The sequence below is a fragment of the Lygodium microphyllum genome, chromosome 4 (assembly GCF_053477565.2).
Source record: "Lygodium microphyllum isolate KBCC chromosome 4, Lygodium_microphyllum_v1.1.10, whole genome shotgun sequence".
In the NCBI taxonomy this organism is placed as follows: Eukaryota; Viridiplantae; Streptophyta; class Polypodiopsida; order Schizaeales; family Lygodiaceae; genus Lygodium; species Lygodium microphyllum.
Window position 1 is genome coordinate 66296698 of NC_141138.1, and position 21260 is coordinate 66317957.

General features: G+C 41.2%; 1 protein-coding gene across 3 annotated transcripts in view; it reads right to left on the bottom strand.

Moving 5' to 3' along the window:
- LOC148037122 (uncharacterized) overlaps positions 1 to 13142 on the bottom strand; it is a 58838-nt gene extending 45696 nt beyond the window's left edge. For all 3 annotated transcript variants that reach the window (XR_015690578.1, XR_015690579.1, XM_087676055.1), the window contains exon 1: positions 12824 to 13142. Coding sequence is in view for 1 of the 3 variants with exons in the window: in XM_087676055.1 (XP_087532181.1) it covers positions 12824 to 13072 (249 nt within the window). In the remaining 2 variants the exon portion in view is untranslated. The remainder of the gene's footprint in view (positions 1 to 12823) is intronic.
- Between the last annotated feature and the right edge of the window lie 8118 nt (positions 13143 to 21260).

A 21260-nucleotide genomic window follows, 5' to 3' on the forward strand; every position in this document is an offset into this window, starting at 1 on the left:
CTGGATAGAGGGAATCAAGGAAGGCATCCGCACATCTGATGCAGTCTTCACTGAAGAAACCTTCGCAGTAGATGGAACCCTCTGAGATGCATGGACTGAAGAAGGACGAGTGCGAGGAGGGTCTTCCCGATGTCGAACTTCACGATAATCCCGCCTCCGCTCAGAGGAATGATGAGAGAGAAGCTCATCCTCTGAGTCTTCAAAGCCTGAAAACTGGTAAGACATCTTCCAATCTGCAAAAATACCAAAGAAAGTTGTGCCGCTGTCGAAATAGGACCAGCAATGTGGTCACCAACCACCAAGACGCAGGCAGGGAGTGCCTACAAACACCTGGATCTGCAAAACGCAAAGAGATCTGATGTCGAACCCCAGAAAAGAGACCACCAGCACCAGGAAACAGCCCAGACAGAGGTCGCCTGCAGGAAAAGTGCCGCCAGGAGTGGAAGCGACCTGCAGAGCAGCAAAACGCAGCCTGTAGGGAGGTCGCCCAGCAGCAGGAGAGGCCGCCTAGTGGAAAACGCAGGGTTGCTGCGTCGCTGGATGACGTGGCAGCCCCTGCAGGCAGCGTGGGCAGCAAACGCAGACTGGACAGCCTCCTGATGCAGTCGCCTGGCTGTGGTTGATCTGTTGGCAGCAGTAGTAAGGTATTTCTCTCCTGTGGGTATGTCCTCCGTGCTCTCAATCAGGCGATGATACCATGTGAGAGTGCGCAACGGAAGAAGAACACGAACACAGAGGAGAGGAGAGAGAAAGCAGAGAATGAAGGAAGAAAGACTGCACTGACTGAGATGAATGCTGAATACACTGGAATGGACAGAACAGTCCCTGCACGCAGCCCGGAGCGTCAGTGAGGGAACCAGGACAGACTGGAAGCAGTGGCAGCACCAATGCCGGAGACGGAGACGGAGGGAGCAGTGCTGTACCTGCAGAGAGCAATGCTGGACTGACTGGGGGGGCTGATATAAATAGCCCCCAGGCCAGCAAACTGGCCGACCAGCCAAACTGGCCGACCAGCCAGATCTGGCCGACTATGGCCAGATCTGGCCGACTGCCCAGAAAAATGGGCAGTCAGCACAAAAACAGCCCAGTTTGGGCTGGAACAAACCCAGGGCTGCATGCTGACTAGAGCAGCCACAAAAATGTCCTGACAGAGCTCCTCTGACTCCTGTCAGACTCTGACAGGAGCTCACAACCAGGAGATGACAGACTGAGACTGAAGAAGAGCAGGCTAACAGTATGTACCACTGTTTCACTGCATAATGAGCATTCAGCAATACATGTACCAAGAGAAGCTGCCTTTTTATAACATTTGATACATTTCAAGTCTAAATTTCTCCCACTCAGTAATGAATCTACTATATAATAAGTCACCAACGCGAAAAGCCCCAAAACTTTTGCAATAAGTCTGCCCCAATTGCATTAACTCATCATCCCGAGTATCAAATATGGGGCAAACGTTGCAGATATTTCACAAATTCTGCAAAACCCCCCAAATGTCGAGGTTCAACTGTGCACAAATTATAGTGAAATTGGCTCAGCTAAGCAAAATTTCACTTGTATAAGAAAAGCCCCAAATTTTTTAGGCAAATGCACAAAATGTCTGCAATTTCTAGGTTAGATGCCACTATTTTGCATGATCAGCATCAAATCCGGGAAAAGCGCCAAATTTTAGGCATAAATCTGCACAGATCTGAGCCCTATGCTTGTACATGTGAACCCCCGTTAATGAACAAGGGGCCTGCTTGCTAGAATGAATTAAAAATGTCAAAAAAAGCCAAAAATTTGACGAACAGCCCAGGCGTTGACCTATGACGTTTCACCTACTGGACTGCAACGTTGGTCGCATATCTGTTAGATGTGCCACCCGCTGCTGTTTGACCTACCTACAATCGACCCTGCCAGCCTATCGTCAGTCCCGCCAGTTGCAGTTCATCCCTGTTGGCTGCTCACGACAACTGACGCCTATAGAAACCTGCCACACTTGCCTATCACTTCATGCCTGCTATCACGACTGCCACACCTGCTGATCAGATTGACCACTGGTTGACTATGACTGATTGTCCCGGTCCTCCAGAACACAAACTCATTTGCTAATGCTCTAACATCAGTTTGAAGAGCACGAGAAGAAGCACTCAGGAAGTGCACGCGTCAATCGAGGTGTGTTCAGTTGTGCGGTACAGTGAGAGTGAAGAGTCGAGAGTTGGGTGTGTACCAGTGTGGTACACACAAAGAATAAAAGAATGTATTTATACTTCGGGTACGGTACGCTTACATCCACAAGGGTGTGTTAACATGTGTAAATAAATATATATACACGGGAGTAGCTTAAGGACCTTTTCACCCAACATTGGGGTTGTATAAAGATGCTAATCAGCTGTAAAATGTATTTGTCATCAGAGGACTTAGAAACCCTCGTGGTTGAGGACCCAGCAAGGAGACGCCAATACTCAGCCAACTTGATTTTCAAGTCATCCTTGTTTGTGATTTTAAAATTTTGAAGCTCATGATCCAAATTGATGTGATAAGTCCTATCTCGAGCCACATACCGGTCAGTCAAGTGTGCCTAACGCTCATATGCTAAGTCAAAATGCTGAAGCTGAGAGTGAAACTCAGGCAATAAGTCCTATATAAGCTCAACAATAGTAGAGGCGTTAGGAGCCTTCCATGAGCAAACAACCTCGTATGAAACAAGTGCAAGATCGAGTTGGGGTTCCAATCCCTGCACTAAATCTTATAGATTTTGAGAGTCTAAGACATGCCTCATCAAATTGGACCAAGTGGTATAGTTTGACCCATTGAAACGAGCCTTGTTATTAAAAGCATGCTTGGCAAATGAGGAGCTAGAACCATGAGGTGTCTATGAAGATGGATATGGAGCTTTATGTCTCCAATAGTTACCTGCACATTAGGACATGCAGCATATAACTCTCCAGAAGAGTTGTTTGTAGCTCTCATTCGCCAACTTGGATCAACATCTATGGGCCATCTGTCACTTTCATAGAGACTCCTAGCCATGACGTTTATCTCAGAACCATGGTCTAAGAGTGCAATACATTGTGTTTCTTTTTCTCCAATTTTGACAATTGTCTCCATTGTTGCTCTTGCCCAATGCGTACGGGAGTAGTGACTGCTTGGAATAAATCCAGCTTCTTCCTCATCATGCATGTGCTGTAAACGACCTTCTTTTTGAGAGGCAGGCTGCCCAACTAGCTTGGTCCAGTCAACCATTACATTTTTAGTCTTTACTTCTTCAATTTCTACATCCATGCTTTCTTTATCTTCAGCTTCAATTGCTACAATTAATTCTTTAACTGCTTCAAGCTGAATTCCTTGTGCATTCAGCTTCTCTTCTTCCCGTACAAATACGCAAAGGGCTTGCAAAAAAGCATGCATTGTATCTTCGGCATCATCACCAACATATTGTCTTTTTCTTTTGATTACATTAATAATTACATCATGAAATTCACATTTGGCAATTCCAAGAATTTCGTCTAAGATAAACTCAATTTTACTTCTCAAAATTCGTTCTTCTAGGACTCGTTTGAAATCGGTTGCAAATTCTCTATCAGACTGCAATTTGTAGCCTGGTTGCTTGCCTTTCTTCTTTCCTTCGGCCTTCTTAGATTGTGGCGTATCTTCCATCTCTTGATCTGGGGTTGTATTATGCATGTTGCAATACACCAAAAAAGAGTATTTTCTCAACATACAAGTGAACGAAAACAGAGACCTTTTGACCATTAAATTATTTTAATTCACGCCTAACTTCTTCTAGAGCCTTGATAGCTGTGGAATCAATCTTCTCTTTGTCTTGCCTTTGCTGTTGTTGTTATAACATTTGGATTTGTTGTTGCTGAGTTTGCTACAGTATACGCACCAACTGTTGTAGAGTATCTCCTGAAGAATCCCCCATCTTGGAGTTTTCTTACAACCGACCTTCACATCGGGTTCACCAATGTCGGAGCGCGTAGGGTTGAAGGTCACCACAGGGATTTGACAAGAAAACTGAACAAGATAGATGGAGATGTGTCCTCAAGAAATAAGTAGATTCCAATGAATGTTTAAGGGTTCAAGGAAAACTTCACAGTCAATCACAGGAGTTTGAGAGAGGAATGTACGCGGGTTCAAGAGCTTAGACTCCAAAGATGGTAGAGATAAGAGAAGGATTGAAGGTTTCAAGTCAAGTTCTCAAAGATGCTAATAGAGCTTCCAACTGCATGTTTTTAGCAAAGATCACAAGAGTATTACCTCATAAGATCTGACTCAAATTAAGCTTGTTTTATTGATTGTAAGAGCAATCACAAGATATGTATTAAAGTACAATATGCTGTCATGTATCATAAACAACTCTGCTTCCCATCAAACATACATGATGCCAAAGCATGAATCAACTTTGTATGAATACATTTAATGTAGACTGATAGAGTCAAAAGATTATGAGTCAAATACAAGCTAGTAGAGCAAATGAGACTTGCTTCAAGATAGCTTCAAATAGAGTTTCAGATAAGGATAGGTTACTTCAGCCAAGAAATAAAGAGAAAAAGCTCCTCTTAATCCAACTCAAAGCATCTATGAATGATCTACAAACATTGCCCTGTCATAGGGACACATAAGACTTGAATATTTTGTCAAGACGTCTTTTGTAGAGCAAGAAAAAAATCAAAAAAAAACATTGTTTGCGCTAATTCTCTGATTATGGCTGAAGATATCAGCCCAAATATCTTCCAGAATTCACCTTTCATGATAGCACAAGCTTTCCCTTACACACGGAGGGTATAGATCAGCCAAATACAAGTATCTGTCTCACCTTATGAAGCAATAGAGAAGAAAAAGAACCTGCCATCCACGAAATTCACTGTGTGGGCTGCCTATTTCAGCCCATATACATGGCATCAACCTTCTAAGAAGACTCTTTGATAAAGTACAAAAGCAGCCCCTATACTCAAGACCATGTAACAACCAATAGGTTGCTTGCAATAAGCATGTAGAAGTAGGAGAGAAGAAGGAAATCCTGCGCCCTGTTATTGGCTACCTATTTCAGCCCAAGCATGTACATAGAGCAATCAAGATGCTCTCTTGATTCCCTTCCACAATGCTCATGCAATGTCAACTTGCATCAAGCATATCAATGTCAAGTAACTCCATTGATTGATCATGAATCTTCAAGATGAGAAGGATATGTGCTGCTGCCCACGATACTTTGTTTGGGCTGCCTATTTCAGCCCACTTTCATCACATAATCAAGTCAAGAAGGCTTCTTGATACTTCTCTCTTCAAGCTTCTACAACGGTAGCTTGCAGTTAACTTCCAAGAGCAAGAATAATCCCCCCCTTGAGGTGACAAGATTAGACGAGAATGCAAGAAGATGAGCTTCAGCTCTTCAGATTACAGGTTTGGACAGCCAATAGCAATCCTCATTCAACTCTTGAAGTACTCAAGAGAGTAAATTTTATGCCTCTCTTGGCATAAGAGATCAAACACAGCCTATAGAAGAATACACAAGTCAAGAATAAACCTTCTTCAAGATTCATAAGAGAGATCCAGTAAGTATGGGCTGCTGCCCTTAAATACACAGTTCAGCCCTCTTTTGGACAGCCACTTGTGGCCATGAAAGCAACAGACGTATGGAGAGAAGATACAATTACATGTCAAGTGTTGCAGCCCTTTGATGGGTTGATCCTCCTTTGTGGTTGCATGCCTCCAGCTCCCTTTGTGTGGTAGTCTTCGAGCTCCTTCCATCTCTCTGTCTTGCGCCCTGTTTCTGTGAGAGTGCGCAACGAAAGAGGAATACGAACACGGAGGAGAGGAGAGAAAGCAGAGAATGAAGGAAGAAAGTCTGCACTGACTGAGATGAATGCTGAATACACTGAAATGGACTGATCAGTCCCTGCCCGCAGCCCGAAGCGTCAGTAAGGGAATCAGATCAGGCTGATAACGATGGCAGCACCAAAGACGGAGGAGAAGGATGTCGGAGTGTGCACCTGCTGAAGAGGAAGAAGACTGAGAGATAATCAGCCAAGTGTGGGGGCTGGCTATATATAGCCAAAAGAGCCTAAAACTGGCCGACCTGCCCCAGGGGCCCTAAAACTGGGCCGACTGCATTTAATGCAGTCGCAAAATGCTGACGTGGCACATCTAGGGCCAAAAAATCCCGAAACAGGGGGACAATACCTGGCAGGTGTGGGCAGCCTGGGAAATGCAGAAACTGCCCTAAAAATGCACACTGGACCCCGACAAATAAAGGGAATGCATAGAAATGCAAACTGGCAGCCAGTCGAGACTGTGACTAGCCTCCTCCATCATAACACATGACAGACATGTCAGAGCTCCTAATGTCCTCGTCTGACTCAGACTGAGGCTCACAGGCAGGAGATGACAAGGCATGACAAACATGACTGCTAACACCCCCTCTCAAATCCTGGATGTGGCTGAAGGCCGAAGAAAAAATGGATCCGGGGATGGCAAGAGGAATGCCAATGTCGATGAAGTCCGTCGAAGTAGACTGCCCCCGCTAAAGGAGCTCCTCACGATCCTGGAAAGCCCCCTCTAAAACACTAGGGGCCACGGAATCCACAGCCGCATCACCGAGATCGTCCCCCTCTGAAAGGGATAGGGGGTACGAGGGAACCACCGGAGGAGAAGGTGGGGGATGGGAAGGAACCTGTGGAATAGAAGGTGCACGAGCGGGAACGGGTGTAGCAATAGACTGCCTCGGAGGACCCTGCATCAAAGAAGGGGAATGGAGCCTGTAAAGCCCGCTCTCCTGCCAACCTGTAGATAAGACAGCTCCTGTAAAAGAATCCTCAATAACAACGGCATGCTCAGTGAAGATCACTCGTGTGCCAAGCCTCGTAAGACCATAAACTGAGAGGAGGGAAAGGCCCAAGTCCAGAACATGTAGGGCCTGTGAAAGGAAGCTCGTAGGTCGGTCTGTAAACAAAGGCAATGTGCCAACACCACTAATAGGCACCGATAAAATGTCACCAACAGTGACTGAACCCTCTGATGGACGGAGATCCTGTAACAAATCACCTCGGGGAGTCATATGACTCGAAGCACCACTGTCCACTAACCAAGGCTGCGCAGAAGACACTGCAGCCACGGAAGAAGGATCCTCCTCCAAAGCATGGATATGAAGGAACACTGACTCATGGGTAACAGCGGGTGTAGAGGTAGAAGAAGGCTCCGATGTAGATCCACCCTTCGCTCCCGAACGAAGGTGAGGGTACTTCTTCCAGCATTTCTCCTCTGGATGTGTCCCTTTCCCACAATGTGGGCACTTCGGTCTCTCTGAATCTGAGTCAGAGCCTGAAGAACTGTCCTTCTTCTTAGCCTTTGACTTCGTCTTCTTCTTCTTCTGTCCTCCCGAACCTGCAACAAAGGCTCTAGTGGAGTCGGATCCACTAGCACTGACCTCTCTGAGTCGCTCGTCATGCTCCAAGACAAACGGGGATAGCTCCTCCCATAGAAGCTTCTCACGGGTCCTCGATGTAAGAAGGCTTGTGTAGAAGACATCAAACCGAGGCGATGGTAGCTGAGTCAAAAGAATCATAGCCATGTCTTCAGAAGATATCGTCCGACCGAGGGATGCAAGCTCATCCCTCATATCCTGTAATCTGTTGATGTGGTCCTGCATGGAAGGACTATCATCAATAGCGAGCATCCGCAACTTCTTTTCGAGAGATATCCGGTGGGCAAACGTCTTCTGATGGTAGAGAGACGCGAGCTTTCTCCACACGTCTGCTGCAATCTTCAACCTGTGAACATGAACAAGGACAGAATCCTGCAAACTCAGAAAGAGGAAAGATCTGGCTCTAGAATTGAGCCGATCCCATAAGGCTGCGCGATCCATAGATGTCCCATCTGCGGGATCCACCATAGGCCGGGGAATAGGAACAGAAACAAGCTCCCAAAGATCGAAGGAGTCCAAGATACACTCCACCTTGCAGGACCATAGAGAAAAGTTGGAGCCATCCAACCGGTCCTCTTTGGGCAGCTGAGGAAGTACGGGTACCTGTACAGGGGGTACCAAAGGCTGCATCTTCGGCCCACTGGAAGGGGATCGCTCATCATCTGAGTCATCAAAGCCTGTAAACTGATGATAAGACATCTTCCAATCTGCAAAATACCAAACACCAAAGAAAACTGTGCCGATGCCGAAGAATGACCACCAGAAGGGTCACCAACCACCAGAAGAACCACCAAACACCAGGAAATCAGGTCGCCTATCACCAGGAGGTGAAAATGCAGCTGTGTAGGGCACAAAATCCGGAGGGAGAGTTGCCAGGCACCAAAATGCAGCCAAGAAGAGAAGCGCCAGCTGGAGATGAGCCGCCAGGAGGGAAAACGACAACCTTGGATGCAAAATGCAGCCTGTAGTGGAGTCGCCCAGCTGAAGAGAAGGCCGCCCAGCTGAAAACGCAAGGAGACAGGGCTGGTTGATGACGTGGCAGCCTCTGGAAGGGGCTGATGCAGCAAACGCAAATATTCAGACCACCTATGCAGCAAACGCAAATATTCAGACCACCTGGAGGGGCCGCCTGGCTATTGGAGAGAAGGGGGGCAGCAACAGATGATAGGTGTGGTCTCTCTCCAGTCGATGAAGACCTCCGTGCTCTCAGTTTGGCGATGATACCATGTGAGAGTGCGCAACGGAAGAGGAAATACGAACACGGAGGAGAGGAGAGAAAGCAGAGAATGAAGGAAGAAAGTCTGCACTGACTGAGATGTATGCTGAATACACTGAAATGGACTGATCAGTCCCTGCACGCAGCCCGAAGCGTCAGTAAGGGAATTAGATCAAGCTGATGACGATGGCAGCACCAAAGACGGAGGAGAAGGATGTCGGAGTGTGCACCTGCTGAAGAGGAAGAAGACTAAGAGATAATCAGCCAAGTGTGGGGGCTGGCTATATATAGCCAAAAGAGCCTAAAACTGGCCGACCTGCCCCAGGGGCCCTAAAACTGGGCCGACTGCATTTAATGCAGTCGCAAAATGCTGACGTGGCACATCTAGGGCCAAAAAATCCCGAAACAGGGGGACAATACCTGGCAGGTGTGGGCAGCCTGGGAAATGCAGAAACTGCCCTAAAAATGCACACTGGACCCCGACAAATAAAGGAAATGCATAGAAATGCAAACTGACAGCCAGTCGAGACTGTGACTAGCCTCCTCCATCATAACACATGACAGACATGTCAGAGCTCCTAATGTCCTCGTCTAACTCAGACTGAGGCTCACAGGCAGGAGATGACAAGGCATGACAAACATGACTGCTAACAGTTTCAATCCTGAGAACTGCCCGAAAAATGCAGCGTTGATCACGCTGTCCTCTTGTTTTCTTTCTTGACTATTTCATAGTATTCATTAGTCACACAAGTAAGATGCAAGACATATACAATGTCCTATGCTCACAAACATAGTAAACTTCATGAACTTTAGTGGTTCTTCTTTATAATGAACTTGTGAGTCATGTTTTTGGAGTAACTACATCACTGACACATGTAGTCACAGCCTCAATCAAGCCATATGATTGTCCATGATCACATATACCATGACATATGTAGCATGACTTACAAAACTTTATTTTCTCAAGTAGTGAATGTACTCTTAGAGAGGAAAAGTTTCAAACTAGAAGTCATCACATATTGCTAATTAACCAAGTTGAATGTTTCTTCTAAAACAATGAATGATTTATAGAGCATACATCATGTCCCATGGAGCAGACTTAGGTGACTTAGTCTTGATGAAGCATGAAAAACACCTTAAAACTTGTCCTTACCAAGAGCTAGCAAGACCATCATATAGACAACCAAACTGTAATTTTCACATCATGAGCCTAGAATCCCATGACAACGGAGAGTGCAGCCTGCAGCAACCTGCAAAAGACACAAGAAGATGATCTGCTCTAAAGCTGGAGACAGATATATATACCCAGAAATGGCTGAAACTGGCCGACCAGCTGCAGAGAGAGGAGCAATAAATGCAGTGGGCCAGCCAGCTAGATCTGGCTGACCAGCCAAATCTGGAGACAAAAATACTGATGTGGCATATGCTCGGCAGATCACTGATGTCTAGGCTGCATAAACTCTGCTAGGACATGTGTAATAGCTGCAAACAGTGTGTGAGTATCCCTGACACTAAGTAGGAAAAGAAATGTGCACAAAACTGAGTGGAAATAACACTTGAGCTTTGATGTCTCCGTCAAACTCTAACAGAGCTCACAACCAAGAGAGGACAGACTAACAAAATAAAATGGCAGGCTAACAATTGTCCCAAGAACCAGTTTTCGGACAAGTTGTCATGAGGGTGGCTTTATTGACTCCATTCTCTTGAACCCTCTATCCCTCTCAAGGGGGCGATACCACGATCAATGATGCAATTGTGGGGACATTTCCTTTGGTGGTTCCCTCAAACCTTCTATCCATTTCAAGGGGGGATATCAAGATCAATGATGCAGTTGTGCTTCCCTCCTCCTCCTATCAATTTCAAAGGGGGATTTCGAGGATCAAGCCGAGCTCTTCAAGGATGCACATCTTCACAAGGCCCTTACTTCATGCAATAGCTACTTTTACTTTTCTTTGAGCCACCCTTCCGTGTTGTTAGCATGCCCATCCTGCACCCTTTGGTCTCTCATATTTCTCTTTGGCAGAAGTGCTTTATTATGCCCTCAATAGCTCCTTGCTGTCATCTTCTAATTGGATCAAAGACTTGGCTCGTCCATTCCCAACCGGATTGATTTGGTGTGACCTATTCAAGACGTCTCCACTCCCATTGGGATCTTCTTGTCACCCCCTACTAGAAAGTTCTCATCATCTAAAAAGGGGTTCATGCTACTCAGCTAGTTATCGTCATCAATGGACTTCATCCACATCCATGTGGTCCAATCTTCCATCATATGTTTTGCTTCTCTCGCTGTTGACCACACCTATGATCTGAGAGGGTGTTTTTCCATGTCTTATTCTGTGTACATCTCCTACTTGTGAGCCTTGAAACAAGGATATTGGAAACTCTGTTATTGTTGTAGTCTGTAAGTCTACCTTGTGTGCAAGATACCTTCATTGCAAGCATATTAGGTGGAGATTAGGGTTCCTAGACCTTGATCATCTCATCCATTGCTTCACTAAGCTTGTTCAAATAGTAAAGTGCATTGTGTAATCTATCTATATAGCATCATGGGCAGCATTGCCTATTTACCGCAGCCACTCACATGCCTCCATACACCATTTCAGCTAACCATCATTCTCAGTCATCTTCCTCACTCAGATTCTCATCTTCTACCATCGGTCCCGCACACTCACTAATGCACCTATGCACGTGCAAGAGCTCATTGTATGCAGCCTTGTCTCAGTGTTCAGATCAGTGTTTTCCTTCTATTCCTTTTGTGTTTCATTTGCTCTTCTTTTCTCTCTATGTTCCTTCACCTTCCATTGCTCACTTCACATTCTGCAACAAGTGAAGAAAAGCAAATACTCCTTTAAAAACAACAAGGAGAAGAAAGGTGGGCTCCAATAAGTATTAGGACTCCATGCAATATTATAGTACTCTCTAAAAACTCATTTTATATTGTGTTTTGTTGTTCTAAAGTGTGTTTGGAAGCAAAGTAGTGAGGTTCATGGACACCTAGATTTGCCCATCTAGTCTTCCCATCTAAAATAGGCAAGCGGCCAAAGTTATCCCCTGGGTATAGTGGTCCATTCTAGACACTTAACACACAGATTCTTTTGCTTATAAGTTGAAGGTGCTAGAAACTTGAAAAGTGCATTAAAGCTTTCTTGAAAGTAGATTGAAGAAGAGTCTCAATGTCAATGATTATCTCATTGATGTTGAAGCTTCGATTGATTGTATAAACCCTCCTACGAACCATATGAGTAAGAAACTATAACAAATTTTAGACATCATGAATTCAGGGATGAGATCTAAAAAGGGCATCTTGTTAAGTGGAAGGATAGACCACAAGAAGGACGTACATGCAAAAGTGTTCAGAAACTTTAGAGAATATTCCCAACCTAGGAACTGAGTAAATTGGGGCTCTTCTTAATGGGGAAGGAGCCAAAACAATAAAAAAGGTAGGAAAATCTGGGTGACTGTTGAAAGTAGAAGTAAAAGGGAGTTCTTAGGGACCTGCCTATCTAGTCAAAATGTAAAAATAAGCAACCTATCTTGGGAGGGAAAACAGAGTGACTGCCTGCTACAGTCATTTTCAGAGCTCATTCCTATAGGCACACATGAGCGATGTCCAGGTGGAACCCAGTTACAGAAAACGCAACCAGACATGCCTTACTCGATGACAGCACAGGGCAATGTATGTTGGCATACAAACAAGTCATCCATAATTTTACATCATGTGCAATCTTATGACATTTGAGAGCATACGTGTGATATGTTATTTGGAAAGGTGCAAACGTGCAGGTACTAGCAGTTCAGGTAGCTGAATTGGTTAGAGCAAAAGACTGAAAATCTTTAAGGACGTGATTCGAACCCACTCCTCCTGAGTTCAGGTAGCAGTTCAGATAGCTTAATTGGTTAGAGCAAAAGACTGAAGATCTTTAAAGACGTGATTCAGACCTGCTCCTAGGTGACTATGACCACTAAGAATAGATTCTTGGCTAATGATACATGATTTGCTCCAGTTACAACTCTCACTCATGTCCAGTCTCAATCAATGCTGTATAGCTTAATCAATTCTTGGCTAATCATGCATAATTTGGCCCAATTACAATCAGTCATGGCCAGTCTCCATCAATGCTGTGAATTGCCCATGTCCAGTGTCAGTGAAGTTGTGAATTGTTGTATGTTTATGTTTATGAAGACAGAGAAGAGCTTACCTTCAAGGCTGCTTCCCATTTGCCACGCTGGATACGATCATCGAGGGCTCCAAGCAGGGTACTGGACACGAGGCGGGTGGCTTTCCAGGAGGGTGGTGTGGAACCTGGCTCCTGCGACTTCTCCACCAGATAAACCACATCCATGGTTTTCTTGGCTGACCTGTTCAAGTGAGAAGGAACAGACGACGCAGCTACAGCCGCCGCCGTCTTGATAATGACGCTGCCACCAAGCTGGAGAGCCGCAGCCATGGCATTCTTAGCCAAAGATTGACTACTACATGCCGTGACAGTACAAAGAATTCCTATGGAATGATATGACACTCATCCCATCCTCCATCTATTATCTTCTTAATTTATTTCTTTATATTTTTAATCTAATCTAGTTTCTTTTGAATTGGAAAGGTGTTTTTAAGGTACGCTTATGCTTGCAAACCTATTTTTAATCTAATCTAGTTGTCTACATGTTTGTAGTAGCAATCTTATCACCATATATGAGCTTGATAATCTATTTGGTTTACTAGATTATCTTGTTAATCTTTTTCTTTTACGATGGTATTTGACCTATTTTTAATCTACTGTGGTTGTCTACAAGTTTAAAAAATCTCATTCATAAAGCCTTTTTCACACTTACTCATACTTGAACTAGTTTGGTCTAAGCCGTGTTCACACATTGCAAGTCTGAACTGCTAAGGTGAGTGCACATAGAAGTGATTTGAATAATATATCATATGAGTTACATCCACATGACAATGTATTAAATGGTCCACAATTCACAAGCAAATCCAAGCATAAAAGTGTATCAATGTGTATGTAGGAATGTTTATCTAAAATTTCGACTCTGATCTCTCTTGTGCTTGTGATAGAGTTAGACACTACCAACTATTATTCCAAACTCAGTAAGATCTCTTCAAAAAAATCATGGATTCAACTTCCAATATTCCATTTGGCATTGAAAAGTTTGAGAGTGGGAAGAAGTATCATTGGGCAACTCAAATGTAGTTTCTACTCATGTGCAAAAAGCTATGGATGGTAATCTAAGATAATGCACCATTACAAATAACTGAGATGTAGATTCTACTCATGCACAAAAAACTATGGATGGTAATCTGAGATAATGCACCATTACAAATAAGTAAAGAGTGAGTAGAGAAGGATGAATAAGCACTTGTGTTATTTGGTCTATATCATGCTCCAAAGGCCTTATCCACCACATTAACATCAAAGGAATAGCAAAGGAAGCGTGGGAGGAATTGAATAAAATTTTGGCAAAAAATCAAATGTACTTGAAAATGGATTTCTATAGTTTGCATCATGAATACAATGATTCACTTACAGAAAATGTATCAAAATTAAGAAGCTTAATAATCAAGAAGGTATTCAAGTTAAAATTCCAAAAAAGAATGGAATAGTAATGCTACTTGTAAGCCTACCTAAGAAACATGCATCTTTGAAAGTTTCACTTATTTTTCATCAATCACTTAACCTTAAAGGGTACATATCTTTGATTATTTTGAAAGAAAATGAACTTGAAGGGTAGGTTGACTTATCTATGAGCAAGGACACCATATTCTTTACAAATAAGGATCCCAAGGAATGCTACCATTGCAGAAGGAAAGAACACATCAACATAGAATATAGATCGAAACACTTACCCCAATGCAATCACTATAAGAAGATTGGACATCATGAAGAGGTATGCAGGTTGAAAAGACAATCTAATTTTATAGAGGAAAACAACCAAGACAAAAAGGGAAAAGGGTACCTTTTCTAAAGACAAGACTAAAGACTTGAAGACAAAGAGCTTAACCACCCACAAGCAATAGCCATAGAATGTGCCTAATGAGGGGGGGATAATCAATCGTTGTAAAATTAATCTTCTGATTCACTTGACCACCTTGTCAATAGTCAAATAAAGCACCAAGAATGTTGAAACATTTGTATGTACGCATATTAGAGTGGTGCCTTCTTTATATGTGACACGATATGAATTGTACCTTAGAATGTGGAGAGATGAGGATGATGAGTTGGATGGATAAAGATTTGAGTCGACAAGTCAAACTAGACAAAATAGAATGTATTGGATGCACTCATTTGCTTGTATGAAGAGGCACAAACGATACAATTTCTAATCTAGCCTTTTTCTCAACATGAATGGTTCTTTCACTTTTCCTCCTTGATCTTTTCACCTCTGTGGCTACAATATACTTAACTTTGCTAGTAGATAATGTCATGCATTTAAGCAAGTAAGACATCCATGAGATTGCACCACCATATATAGTAAAAATATATCCAGTGGTTGGCTTTCTATTATCAATGTTCCCTGCATAGTTTGCATATGTGTATCCAAGTACACAACTATTATTTTTCCCAAAGCATATGCACATATCTCTTGTAACATTCAAGTACCTCAAGTTTCCATGCAATGCTTCCTAATGCTTTTTGCTACAATTGCTCACTACTCCCACTACTACAAAAGCAATGTCCAAGTGATTGGCAATCATAGCATACATCAAACTATCCATACATGATGAATATGGAATCTTGCCCATTTCATCCCTCTCTTCATTAGATTTTGGACAATCACCAGCACCAAGTTTCACATATGGAGGCAATGGAGTACAAATTGCTTTCCCTTCCTCCATATTGAAATGCTGCAACATTTTGGCAACATAATCCTTTTGGGATAGATAGAACAATCTATTTGTCATATCCTTGATTATGCGTATACCAAGAATATGATTTTCATGTCCCAAATCCTTCATTTCAAATGTTTCCATTAATCTTTTCTTCGAGTCATGAATCTCATACTTTTTTTCCAATTATCAACATATTATCCATATAAAGGATCAACATTATCAAGCTACTATCTTTAGCCTTTCTAATGTATAACTCACTCTTCTTACATCCATGAGACTACATAAAGACATCAAATTTATTATACCATTCCTGTGGGGTCTACTTTAATCCATACAGACTCTTTTTTAGCTTGTAGACAAGCTTTTCTTTCCCATGTTCCACAAAATCCTTTAGTTGTTGGATGTAGATCTCATAATGAAGGTAATTATGTACAAATGCTTTCTTGATATCTAATTGTACAAAGTCCATATTATCCTTAGCCACCAAGGCAAGAACAATGGAAAAAGTAATCAACTTCACCATAGATGAAAATATCTGATCAAAAGTTCACATCTTTTTCTTGCTTAAAACCTTTGGCTTTTACCTTATCTTGTACTTTGGTGTAGCATCGCCTATAACCTTCAACTTATAGATCCACTTGCATTGCAAAGCATTTTTGTCCTTTGGAAAATGAACCAACTTCCAAGTCTAATTCTTCATGATAGAATAGACTTCATAGCTAGCTCACGCTTAAGCTTATCATCATGAATCATGGCTTCTTTATAACAAGATGGCTCCCCACAATCCATCAATATTAGATAGTCAAATCTCTTTTGGGGACGAGAGATTCAAGTAGATGTGTATATCACAATGGGTTAACTTGGAGTGGGAATTTCATCCTTCACTCTTTCTTCATAAGGTACCATAGGACTCTATCTACTGTTCAATAAATCTCCATGCTTCCTATTTGGAACTACTAAAGCATCAATTATGCCCATTATTTTTACACTTGTTACATTAGTACTTGCCCTATGTGGCAAAATAACAATGGAACTACATGCTAGAAAGTAACCTTTCTTGTTTTCACTTCTTTAAGAGGCTGCTAATGCATTTTCTTCTCATTGAAGATCACATCATTATTACAGATAATATTTCTACCTTCTAAATCCCAAAGGCAATAACCTATCTCACCACTTTGTCTATAACCAAAAAGATGCACTTACTAAATTTTGGTTCTAAGTTATTATGATTTTCCTTTGGCACATGCATATAAGCTTCATAGCCAAACACTCTTAAGTGATCATAAGAAGGCTTCTTGCTCAACCATGCCTCTTCAATAATACCACCATCCAAAGTAGTATTAGGTAGCATGTTTTTCAAATGTACAACAATTGCCATAGCCTCATTTCAAAATACTTAAGTATAAGACGAGCATTAGATAGTATACTCAACCATTCTTTCATTTATTGTCCTATTCATGCACTCTACAACACCATTTTGGATAGGATAACTAGGTGTTGTGAGTTCCCTTTTTATCCCATGCATTGCACAAAAATTTCTATCTCATGATGAGAGACATATTCTCCACCATTGTCAGTTATGAGACATGTAAGTCTCTTGCCATACTGATTTTCTACAAGTGCCAACAATTTCTAAAAACAAAGCAAAACCTCATCTTTTATACCCATAGTGAAAGCCTACACTTTCTTAGATGCATCATCAATGAATGTGATAAAATAGGATGTCCCCTCTATAGACTTTGTATGCATAGGCGCAAATATATCGCTATGCATCAAGTCAAACATCTCACTCCTTTTCTTGTTGTTTAAGTTTTTCTTATGGGTTGAACATGCATGCTTTTAGTATATATAATGGTCAAAAATATAAATATTTAAAAAAAACCCAAATGATATAGTATTTCCATTCCTTTTCTAGACAAATGTTCTAATTGGTGATGCCATAAAGATACATTTGGCTGCTACTACAACTTCATGATTTTTAATAGAAGGTACATGAAGGGGACGCAAAGTGCCACATTTGGCTCCTTTATCAACAATAAATGATCCCTTTTGGACTTTCAACGATAATTGACTCCTAAAAGTAGTAGAGTATTCCAAGTTATCCAATTGACTAGTAGATATCAAGCTTTTAGAGTAAGCTTAGGTGCATGGCATAAGTTTCAAAGAGTAAAGATAGATCCATTCTAAAAAACAAACTACACATCACATGCACCAACTCTATCACATACATCATCATTTCTAAGATGGACTGTCCGATGCTTGTTATCGCCATATGAATAGAACCACTCCTTATGAGGAGTCACGTGAAAAGATGAACTATGATCAAGTATCCAATCTTGGCACCAATTGTCTATTTGCTATGACTAGAATATGTGCAAGAAGAGTAGAAGCGAATAGCAATCACCATCATCATTATGCACATTCAATGCTTTGATTTCTTCAATATTTACCTTTTCTTTACCTTCTTTCCTATTAGCACCATTATCCTCTTTCTTCTTATAAAATTTCTCTCACTTCCATTTGTAATAGTCCTTCTTGATATGACTTGTTTTACCAGAATGGAAGCATTCAATGTCTTTCTTGGAACTAGATTTGTTGCATGACCATCCATGATCTTATTCGTGATTTTGTACTATTTTTTACCTTTTTTTCTTGAGTCCCCATGCTTGACCATTTCTACCTTGATCCATGGATTTTCTACATATCTCTTTAGCCAATTAATTGTTCACAACATCATTAAACTTTAACTCACCATCTAGATTTGAAATATTGATGGTTGTTCTAAAGGTATCCATGATGCATGTAAGAGGCATAACAAAAAGATAAGCTTAACCTCATCTTTGAACTTTAACATTTGAATTTGCATTTGGCTGGATATGATATTGAGTTCATTGAGATGGGAAGCAATAGTAGATCCCTCATTTATCTGCAACTCAAATGATTTTTTCATGAGATTAAAGGCAGTTTATTCTCATGAGTGTCACATAGCTTCTTCCGTAAGTGGTATAGTGGTCTCATTCACAACTATAAAGTGTATAAATTCTACCAAGTGTACCCTAATAGTGGATTTGGCAATGCATCAAGCTTTGACCAATCATCTTCAAACATGTGTACTCATTTTTCATTTATGCCTCTTATGGGCCTTAATTGCTTCTTCTGAATAAGGACATCTTGGATTTGCTCCTTCCATAAACTAGAGTTGGTACCATCAACCTATCTGATGTTGTTTAGTTCCTTTCCATTATAGACGATAAATCCATTTTTGCAAAAGAGCAATCAACTGTTACCACAAGATCAACAAACTACACCATAAAATTGGCAAACATTTTGCAATACCTACTCAATATACTTAGAATTGAGAGAAGATAGAAAATGAACCACTATTCATTTAATAATGCATATATTTGTGTCCAAACGCTATAAAAATCACTTCACTTAGTTAAAAGATGGTATTACAACATTAATGCTTCCTCATATAGTAGCATAAAAGCATCCAAGTATTCTAAAGTACATTATAAGATTGATATTCCTAGAATATCTACAAGACATAAAATAACATTATTCATACTCATTCACAAGCAAATATGCATGGATAATATGACCATCTATATAGCTCAAGGATTGCTACAACGTATACATCATAATCTCTACTATAGTAACACTTGTTGCATACGGTAATAGCCAACAACAACCTCCAAAACTATGAAATCTATAATCTCTAATGCGTCTCAAACTACCTGCAACCTAAAACTACTTGTTTCTAGTAGTCTATAATTACTAGTTACTAATTCTTGATAACCTGTATATAATATATCTACAATGGACACTATAATCCTTAAAATATTTTGTAGTTTCTCAACAACTTGTGTAGAATTACAAAAGAAGACGAAACATCTTATGCAGTATTTATATGTAAAAAAGCAAAGCTCAAAACAACCTTATATCAAAAAGCAAAGTAGACTAAGCCCTTATGGCCTTTTCCCAAGAATTTGTCAACCTCTTCATGCACATTGTCAAGAAGATTTTCATGAAGGTTGGAAAGACACGGACTCTTTGTAAAGTGGTTCAGGAAAAAGGAGAAGAGAAGAAGTAGAACAAACTTAAGATCTACAAATATCAATGAAAACCCTTATAGTTATTTTTGCATTGAGCTACAATTGTCATTATGTAGCTCAAACCCTATCCCAAGAAGAAAAACTGTGTACATTATGAGCATTCGCTCATTATCTTGATAATCTTCACATACATAAGTGTTCATTTCATCTTTCATCCTACATAGTACAAATCTCAACATCTTATTGTTTAACTCAAGTACAAATAGCAAGACAAAATCCATATGTTTCAATTACATCATGAAGCTCTGCATGAAGAATAGACAAAGGAATGATGTTCTCATGAAGCTCATACTCAATGGGTTTCTAGATAAGCTACAGCCTTGACTTAGCATAAGAGATAGATGGAAGTATCTGCTCTCCACGATATGTCATAACACATTGACCACCTTTCCATGAAACCACATAACTAATTGCATTCATGAGCTGGTCACCACATACAACTCATCAAAAGAACATTGCTACCTTATATGTCTAATCACAAATTTGAAGAATTTAAAGCCTCTCTCTTTTAATAACCCAACAACATGACGTTGTAGTTGACCCGATTTCTTCCTCACGATCATGAACTTGATGCCTCCTCAATATGTAGTCACTCCAAATGAATGTAACGATTGACCTTCTTTGTTTCAACCCTTATAGACTTCAAAATTGATCATCAAACTTCTTACACTACTCCTAGGACATTTCTCTCATGGTATCAATTTGGTCTGGGGGTTGCTCGAAATGCCTAGTTCATATGGATAGACTTAACTTGACTTAACTCAAAAATCAAACCACCAACACAATTATGCCATTAGTACTCTAAATCAAATCCTCAATTTTGTTTTCTTGCCTCTTACACGAAAGTTGAGCTTTTTCACAAATATAGCATAAACACTAGGTAAACAGTTACCCATGTCAACTGTCGCAAACTGCTTGTTGGTCTTAAAATGAGCATTATGCCACTTCCTAGCTCTCTGTCTTGAATACTCCCCATTTTCTTTTTCCCTAAGCCTAAGTTTGTGAAAGAGTAGGATTTAATCTTGTGTTTTTTTCCAACTTTGTTGCATATGCCCATCGTTACTCCATTTGAACAAGAGGAGTTGTGAGAAGAGGGGGGACAATTGGGAAGATGGATCAAGACTATGCAGTGATGTGGCTATAGCTCCCCATGGTGCTGTGATTTTTAAGAAGTTGGTGCTAATTATGATGATGAAAACATTGTCTAGTTGGCTTACTGCTAGGTAGATAGACACCAATCCACTCTCTTACCTTGATTGTGCTAGCTTTTCTTGAATAACTACAAGTCCTCAAGGCGATGATACATCAACCCCTCCCCTGACTATTGCAACTCTTCTATATGACCTGCTTTATCACAATGAGTCACCCTCTCACAAGCAATGTGATTATAGCCCCTCAAATTGGCCCTGTAGCCTTTATAAACATCATTGGCTTTAGTTGACCTCTTCCTAGCATCTTCACAATCAACCGCAAAGGCTTCATGATTATGATCACGATCCCACAATAGTCCATGGAGTTTGATGGCTCAACCAACTTGCTTCTTCCTCTCTTCACACTCACATGCTATCCTACCCCTAAATCAACACTGAGATTCTGAACTGGTGCCTCTTCTCCCTTGTCCATGACAACCAGGAACACACATACTACATTGTCTTCATATGTCAACCAATGCTGACAAACCACACA